At 39.3% G+C, this 9,615-nt stretch overlaps 1 protein-coding gene across 5 annotated transcripts in view; it reads left to right on the forward strand.

Moving 5' to 3' along the window:
- Positions 1-314: 314 nt before the first annotated feature.
- The window catches only part of letm1 (leucine zipper-EF-hand containing transmembrane protein 1), a 29,532-nt gene continuing 20,231 nt past the window's right edge, over positions 315-9,615 (forward strand). For 3 of the 5 annotated variants that reach the window (XM_078278312.1, XM_078278314.1, XM_078278315.1), the window contains exons 1-2: positions 315-686; positions 8,264-8,321. In XM_078278312.1, the coding sequence (XP_078134438.1) occupies positions 602-686; positions 8,264-8,321 (143 nt within the window). In that variant the 5' untranslated portion in view covers positions 315-601. The remainder of the gene's footprint in view (positions 687-8,263; positions 8,322-9,615) is intronic. The other 2 variants (XM_078278313.1, XM_078278316.1) reach the window with 2 other exon arrangements.

Consider the following 9,615-nt stretch of genomic DNA (forward strand, 5'->3'; position numbering starts at 1 on the left):
CAGGTATTTAATCACACTGGATTAGGCAAAAAAAGACATTCCTGTCAAGTTATTTTACACAAAATATGTCAATACCGTGAATCGATTTTGCATTAGGTCTCAACACAAGTTCAACTGTACTAATCAATTCATAAACTGGATTGAAATAACTTTTTAAAGATTGAAAGGTCATGTTGTCTTGACCTCAAACAACCACCCGCAACGCCCTACAGACTCCAACTGTAATAACTCGGCTACACGGGCTTTTATTTTATAAATATACCGGAAGTCTTTCCTCATCATATATCACAAGCTGCTTAAAAACAAACACAACACCAGTTTGACGTCACTTGGGAGCCTGGTTCGGTTAGTTGTTAACTACGTAGAAGGGAAGGGCATGACATGGATCTAAATTTTCCGATGTACAATTATACATGCGTCGTAGCTTGTTAAAAGGCTTTTTTTGTTGTTGCTGTTTCTATGTACCACGTTAGTGGTTCATTTCGTTTTGACATCTTGAACAAACAGTGGCTAGCATACCGGCTGCCTATCTTGTAACTTACTGCAACTGTTAAAGGTAACCGTTAACGTTAGCTAGCTAATTTAAACAGAAAGCTTCCGCATGGCGTTAATCCTATTTACGAGGTCTCGGGCACCTTTAGTGAAAACATCCAGGTCGTTAAAGAACGAATTCAGGAAAGGTAAAGGTAAGGGTTCTATGTTCGTTTATTACTGCCTAGTTAACTCACTGTTTATTACGTCTGTGGGAACGAAACAAAGCTAACAGTTAACTTAGCATCAAGGGGAGTCATGTATTCACAGAGGCAGGTGGTGCTGCTGGGGTGGCCCTGTTTGGGTTTTTTTAGGAAGATGGTGGATGACTCAAGGTGACAGGATAACTAAGCATGGCACTTAAAACCGTCTATCATTTATTATTATTATAAGCTACATACCAGTTAATACTTTGTAGAAAGGTTGTATTGCACGTAAGGTTTAGTGTTGGCATCACTGCTCGATATTCCGCACCTTTTCTGATGATGATTCAGTAAGGAGCCAAACATGATTTGGGACTCAGGTTATCTGAGGACAAGCTGGCGTCTGTTCTCACTGCCGAGCGCCCCCTTTCTCTCACTGCAGACTGTGAGGATGCTCGCTTTGTATGGCAGGCAGGTCCACGTCTGTTTATTCAGCATCCACATAAGATAATACCCGTATCTAAAACAAGATGTGTTCAGTTATGGGATTTAAAAACGAATGAGGCTATATTATGTCTTGGCTATATATTGTGCTCATTTTGAACTAGAGATGGTCCGATATCATTTTTTGCTTCCCATACCGATTCCGATACCTGAACTTACGTTTCGGCCGATACCGAGTACCGATACCAGTGTGTCATATATTTTATTATGTTTTAAGAACTGTATACTACTATCCCTGTATGGATGTGATATTATTTCTATCTTTGTTGTCGGTCTGGCTCAGGTTAAACTCTTTGTGAAACATGAACGCCCCAGAACTTTCTTTTATTCTCCAGTTTGACAGTCAGTTATAACGGAAAAAGAACATAAATAAACTACTTTAACGTAGATTTTCTTTAGGGCTTTATTACGTGGTATCGGATCGCTGCATAAACTCCAGTACTTCCCGATACCGATACCAGCGTTTTAGACGGTATCGGAACATCTCTATTTTGAACCCAAATGCCTTGTTTTGCGACCATGAATCACAGTTTATCTTGGTGGTCTGTTTACTGTTTATGTTTGGGCCAGGAAGTGAAATGTTGAGCCACAGGAATGTTGAATGTTGCAAATGCAGAGCACTGTGATGTGTGTGTTTTTCTAAACTGCGGCTGGTTACTAACATTTTACTTTTTGGTTAATACACAATGTATGTCCCACCTTTTGAATGATGTTATATGCGGTATACGTGCGGTTTAGTGTCCCAAATTATATTCCAAAAACTGAGTGTCCCAAATGATGAGGGTCTTATTTGAGACAGGTTAAGGTAGCACAGGTGGTTTAGCAGGTTCATAATTAATTAAGGACATTGTATGGGGAATTTGGGACACTAAACTGCACGTATACCTTGCACAAAAAAACAACATTAATCTCAAAGTCACACCTTTTGTTCCACCTTTTGTAGTGTTATTCAGTTAACAGAGCTCAAAGTAGTTCATAAATGTTTGCTTTGTCTGCCCAACAGCCCAAAAAACACCCCCACAAAGTATTCATTTTATGATATGATACAGAGCCAGCACTTTCAATTTGTGAAGCTGTAACCAGCAAATAGTTGGCGTTAAAACAATTATTCATTATCCGAATGAGTATTCTAATCTTTGCAATATAAGTCAATATGACCACATGTTTTTGATAAGCAGTGTTTGATAACCGGGCATAGATATTAAGGTCATATGTCTTGTTGCATGTTTTTTTTTTAAATACAACATATATAGATGTATCACAGCTGTCAGTGAGTTGAAGATATTAGAGGACAATGCTACTTAAGGATATAGTTTTTGTCTCTATGTCTCTTAGTTGGTGCATTACAGCGGTGCTTATAAATAAATGAGAGGGTCATGAAGGGAATTTGTCTGTCTGCACTGGCCAGACTGTGTTATTGGCTTTAGGCCCAGACTATCAGACAAATTGTGGCGCTTCCACAAGGAAAGGTCAATGCCTGTTATAACTCCACCTGAGACACGCTGATCTTATTTTTCCCCATTCTGTTTCCATGTCTGTGCTGACAACATGAGTGCCGTTACGTGCCCGTAGTATGGCGGGGAAAAACACTGCTACTATTCTGGTCGAGATGTTATTCATTATCCCTTATGAGTACAATCATATCTTGGCTTGTAGATATCCCGCAGATTACTAACAAGCAGTCCCCGGAGTGTTGGGATAAGTGATCAGCATGCATTGAGGCCTTGAGTCGAGAGTTACATTGACCAATGGGCTTTTAGGTCCTGCGCTGACTCCTGAACATTGACCAGTATTCAGTCATCAATCAAATGTCACAAGGTCAGAAGTAGTAAAGTTTATAACATTATCTAACACAGCGTCAATAAACTACTGGAGAAACAATATCATTTCAGTTGTGATAAAGAGAGGATATTCATGCACTGGTATAAGTGTCCTAGTAATGGTTGTGAGGAGGCATCGCAACAATATGGAGCGGGGATTTTATTTAGTTATTTCGAGCGTTTACTCATTTTATGCGGTGAGACCACTCTCATTCAAACTCCGTTCACACACTGAGAAGCCTGAAAATGTGAGTTTCAGTTGTCTCTGCACTAACAATCAGTATGACTGAGTGTTGTCCACGGGGATAACGACCCAGAAACGTCATATTGTATGGGTACTGTGAAAGGGGGTGCTTGATATTTGAGAGCCACTAAAGCCACGTACTCAGAAAGTCAGGCATATCAAAGTCGAGCACAGTCTGGATGTTGGCTTACCAACATACTGTCCAATAAACACGCTTATTTTGAGTCCATGTCACTGTTGGTTCCAAGCTATGGTTTGTTTTCATGCTAATCAAATGTGACCAGTTTTAGCTCAAACCGCTAATTAGCTTATAACGCTAGTCGTCGCGGCACGCAAAAGTAAAAAGAAATCTCTATTTCTATACCACTAACAAGGCTCAAAATAGCACCACATTTCCACGGTAGCATAATGAGGGTCCCTACATGTAAACGGAGGCATTGAGAACTTTGTAAGTGTACAGACAGTTTATTAAAAAGATAGTTTATAAAGACAGTACCGTTTATGTATACATGCGGGCGCCATCTTGGGAAAACAGTCATGACCAGACGAACGCTGTGTAACCAGTAACCAGTAACATAGCTCAAGCACGTCGTTCGACTGGTCATGACTATTTTCTCAAGATGACGCTTGCCTGTATACATGAACGGTACTGTCTTTCTAAAAAAAAATCTTTTTAAAACCCGTGCCCCGACGACTAGCGTTATAAGCTAATTAGCGGTTTGCGCTAAAACTGGTCACATTCGATTAGCATGAAAACATATCACAGAGAACGGTCGACTCGGTACACGTGTTATTAACCCCTAGGTTCATTTTGAGCCGGATTTGTCCTTTTAACTAAAGTATTTTTGGTAATGATATGTTATTTTTACGCAGAAAAGCCCAACCAGGGACAGGGGTCGCATACTAGCTTTGGCTAGAAATCCTAAATGCAACGCATCTGTATCATGGTATTGTAACCTGTTACAATGTGTTTTGCTTTGTCCCTGACAAATAAATAAATACAAATAGAAGAAGCAAGTTAAATATTCTTACAATGGCCGTGTATTTAGCGTAGGGCTGGCCGATATGGAGAAAATCAAATATCACAATATTCTTGACCAAATACTTGATGTCGATATTGTGGACGATACTGTAGGGTTGACTTGCTTTCACAAAATATTTTTACAATGAGATTTTAGATGAATAATCATCAGTAATGTGGATATAATGACTAGGTGGGTGAAGGCAAATAATAGAACCGCTAGTAAGTCTGGGAAGGTCAGAAAATGACATCACTTTACTGTAATGTAGCCTTTAAAACCAGACAAGACAACACTTGTGCCATAATACGATATCTAAAATGTAAGACGATATCTAGTCTCGTATATCAATATACAGTAGATACACTGCCCAGACCTAATTTAGCGCACACAATCGTATTGTTTGGTGTTCTAGATCTAATGTTAAGAAACATCTGTGTTGGGAGTTGTCTGGTCGATAAACCCATTATGTCGTCCTACCAACAGTCCTGTTCTTTTGCCGCTATCTTTTCAGTCCAATTTATACATGTGAGCTCACACTTTTGATGAAACAATGGATATTTTATATCAGATCCAATACATTGTTAGATTCAGGCAATAACTTAAACAAACAAAATGTATGGATTGTTTTTGTGCAAAGACAGCTGTATTTGTGTTAAAATAGCCAAGACCGAAAGTTACAACTGATGTGTTGAACTGGCTCCAGGCCGCACATACGCATGAGGAAGTGTTTTAGCACCTAACAGTCAGACTGCTGCAGGCTGCGGGTAACACAGGAGTCAGCTGTTGCAGGTAAAAATCAAGCAGGCAGGGCATAGTCATGACCTTCCAAAGCCAGATCTAGTTTAGTTCAAGGCAAGACCAGATCCAAAGGGGATCAAGACTAAAACCATGGTAATAATCAAAGTCCTACCCAACACCAACATGGCAAATCAATACTATAGATTACTTTGCAAATGCAACAGTAATGCATCAGAAGTCAACAGAGATACAGATGTTTCTGTGGAAGTATTTATTCATCAACATCCAAGTTGTGCGGAGAATGAGAAAGAAGAAGTTAGGAGGGTTGGGACATATAAATGTGGTTATTAGAGAAACATTGCTGGAGTCATTTTGAGTTGTACTTTACTTTAATGGGGTTTTGAGCGGGAGTCATGAGTCTCTATTCTGCAATTTTGTGGCTACACAGGAAGAAATTACCATATTGCCTGAGAAATGGAGAATTGAATTGTATAAAAAAAAAAAGTGAAGTGAACCATGTTGGTACAGATCCTTGCAAAAATCACACAGTGCAACAATGATGTAAATTTTGAAATTTGAATATTTTTTTTCAACCGAAATGAGAATAATGATATGAAAATGATCATTCCCTCCAATATCGTGAATCATATCACGGTATCAGTCAAAACAATCGCAATTAGATATTTTCCCCATATCGTTCAGCCCTAGTGTCTGTGTAAAGAAAACATATTTTCATAAGTATTGCGATTCCAAATGGTTATGCAACCTTAATTACAAAATGATCTACTGTACCTAACGTGACCTATGTTCGACTGAACGAGATGTGAATGTGAAATTAAAACTGTAAAAATCCCAAAGGGGATCAAATACAGGACTGAGGTTGCACTGCTTGTACAGCCCAGGCAATTAGTATAGGGTTAGGTAATCTAGTGTATTTCCAGGGTTTTCTTTCTGTGCTACAGTAGGCGGCTGCTCGCTCAGCCACAAAGGTGACACTGTTCCAGTAAACTCTGTATCCTCCTGGCTACCGGCCACTGCCTGTCATGTTCAGCCAGGCCTTGCTGGATTCACTCCAGCCGGCCATGTGAGAGCCAGAGGAATGGGTGTGGTTAGCCCATGTTCTCTGACGTGATTGGTTGGAAGGGTCTCCCCACTCCGCCTTCTCTCTGCATGCACACCACACTGATAGCACCTCTGTGGTTTATGAGCCCCACTGTGGGCCTCACTGAGGGTATGAATGAATATCCTGGCCTCCAAGACAGATCAGTGATATCAGTGGTGTAGTCTAATGTATTGTAGTGGGTATATAAATATGTTGGCCTATATATATGGGCCAGAATCTGCCTTTGGGGGAGCGGGGGGCATATCATAGTGGGGAAGTCTGGGTGTCCTCCCCCAGGGTTATTTTTGAGCGTCAAAGACTTCATTTCCCGAATTCAGATAACTTTTATTCACCAATTTACGGTGGAAATACCTTTTTATTTAGCCTATGTGAAGAAGAAAAACACAGATGACGAGTCAATATATATCAAAAATATAATGGAAAGTATATTGTTGCGTGCCATTGGGCATTTTTAAGAGAGTATATGGAAATCCTGGAGCTTTCTTAGTGGGTATACTGCGTATACCTGCGTATCACGTAGACCACCACTGAGTGGGATAATACTGTACATTTCATTTGTTTGGCAGAGATCTTTACAGATAAGATACCGTGCAAAAATATTTTAAAAGATATCAAGTAGCGAAGATACATTTTGGATAACTGAATCCATCTTGCTGACGCCTACACATGATCAGTGGTAAAAAACGTGAACTAGGGGACAAAGCATAGTGCACATAGACACTTAATACCATATACAGGTATAACATACGTCTTCATCATTGCTGGCTACTTATTACTTTGGTTGTGCTTTGAAAGGTCAGCGTCAACGAGGTAACAATGGAAATAATTTGAACTTGGAGCGCAGCGCTCGGTGGCAATTTCGAGCAGTAATTAGTAAGTATTTATGTAAAAGTAGCAATACTGCCCTGTGCAAATCCTCAACTACACAAGTCCTGCATTCAGAACCTTATTTAAAAGTGTATTATTGTGTATTGTTAACAAATCTTACATAAAGTCTGAAAGGTAAAAGTACTCTTTAAACTGGTCCCTGTAAGTGTTTTACTTTGATGTTTTTGGATTCATATTTCTTCTACATTAGGGCTGTGCAATTGATCGAATATTGATTACAAAAACAATGTAATCGAGAAAAACAATTACATTTTCCAAGTAAACCCGTATTTTGTCTTGTGTTCTGAATGACCCTCGCGCTTTCGCCCCTCCCGAAGGCTAAACTCATTTTTTTTATATGATTTATTTTAAATGGAATTTTACAAAGTTCCACGGGAAAAGTATTCAGGGAAAATTCACAGTTTTTAAGGTGTGTTTTCACTGTTGATTTGTGAAGTTCAATGAATTCAACATCTTTCCAAAAGTCAATGAGTATTCGTGTTAAATAATCGTGATTTCAATATTGACCAAAATAATTCTGATTCTGATTTTTTTTTCATAATCGAGCAGCCCTATGCTGCATTCATCTATATGTTGTATTTTACTGCTGTGTGGTTTTTCTCGTGTCATATCTGGGTCAGTGAATTCAATAATAAAGTTGCATTTACAGTGGTGCTCATAAGTTTATAACCCATGCTAAAGTTGACTAAAAAGAGGAATAAAAAAAAAAATCATCTTTTGGAAATTGATCTTAATGCCTAATTAAAAAGAATAGGAAGAATCCAACTTTTAAGGACACCAATTTCGTAAATAAATCGTAAATAAATAAATGTTCTTCCTTAAAATACAGGGAGCATAAGTCAGTACACCCCTGTGTTAAATACCCATAGAGGCAGGCAGATGTTTATTTTTAAAGGCCAGTTATTTCATGGATCCAGGATACTACGCATCCTGATAAAGTTCCCTTGGCCTTTGGAATTAAAATAGCCCCCCCACATCATCACATCCCCTTCACCATACCTAGAGATTGGCATGGTTTTATTTCAGTTAGCCTAATAGCTGGTTTGGTTTGCATTCAGAGATGATCTTATAGAAAGTACCCCATGCCAGAACCTGCAATCAGCTGCTGATGTGTGATTTGCTCCTTTGCTCAGCAGCAGTTGATGAAATCCCAGAGTGTGCTCTCTGTGTGTTTGGGTCCCATCTGTCTAATGGCTGATTATCAGAACACAGCTGCTCATGTTTTTTTTCTTCTTCCCTCTTCCTTTCAGGAAAAGCACAAGATGGTGCCTGTTTCAACTGCACAGCGCTCAGACTCTCCAGTCAAAAGTAAGCCAATAAAATCTGGGCCTTCCACCGTGTCTATATTTCCTGCAAACATCTGAAAGTAATTTATATAATAGGTCTTTAAATCTTTGTGGTGTCTTTGATGCTGCTTTTATTTTAGAGACCAGCCCCGGTTTAAGCCTGATTGTAATTTTGGGAACTCGGTGCCCCATGTCTTATCTTAAATCTAACCATATCTTGGTCTTTTGCAAATTCCAACTTCACTAGCATTTAACTTATGCTTCTCCACTGTTGCATGCAACACTTAGGCCTCCTGCACACTGCCTGTGTGGCGTGAGCGTGGCGTGTCTGTTGCGTGTCAGTTGCGTGGAGGCTTCGTGGCGTTTTCTATGTCTTTGCACACCAGAAACATGTCTGACGCAGCTGCTGCTGCTGCTAGCCTTGTCTGTACACATGTACTGTATGTTTCCCATTTCCCCTGACCTCAGGCAGTAGTATACTTCATGTTAAACATAAATATATACTGATTTGATTACAGCAAAGACAACATCGGCAGTATTGACGGCAAAATAGGCTACAGAATATTTCGTTCTGTATTGAAAGGTGCAATATTTGAAAATCGACAATTAATTATTATTATTATTTCTTTTTTAAATTACATTTATATCTGCATTTATGTCAAAACCTCGAGACTTTCAAACATCAAAATGTCATTTATTAGATGTATTTGTGCCAAAATGACATATGAACATATTTTTGTATTCTATTTTGCCTGGAAACGCTTCCAACATGAAAAATAGGCGTCGGTTCTATTCCTAGCATGCGCGCGTTTTCGGCGCGGCTCGAGCCACGACTGAGACGTGCGTGTCACGCAGGCAGCGTGCAAGCTCTAACCTGTTAACATGGGAGCCGAAATATTAACGGACACGCCACGCAGCTGACACGCTCACGCCACGCAGGCAGTGTGCAGGAGCCCTTACAGTAGTACATTACACCTTTTACTTGTCCAAACATCATTCATCAATCAAAGATTACATCTTTAAAGCCCTGTGGTTTTCTTGGTTGCTGTTTTGATGTTAGAAACCAGGCCGGATTCACACGTCCACATTTTCTGAAAGGTCTACACTTTTTTGTTTCTTTCAAGTAAAAGTCTTGAAAGATTTGCCTTAATAAAACATGCAGACACACTTATTTTTTTAAAATAATTTCTCAGATCTAACTTTTTTTTGTGAGTTTTATCTTCAAGCTCTTTGAGTGTTCTTTATGTATTATCTGCTGCTCTAGCTTTTCCAACATTCTAGACACAGATATGGTGATAATTATATTTTTTATTTAT

The sequence above is a fragment of the Sander vitreus genome, chromosome 20 (genome assembly GCF_031162955.1).
Source record: "Sander vitreus isolate 19-12246 chromosome 20, sanVit1, whole genome shotgun sequence".
NCBI classification, from domain to species: domain Eukaryota; kingdom Metazoa; phylum Chordata; class Actinopteri; order Perciformes; family Percidae; genus Sander; species Sander vitreus.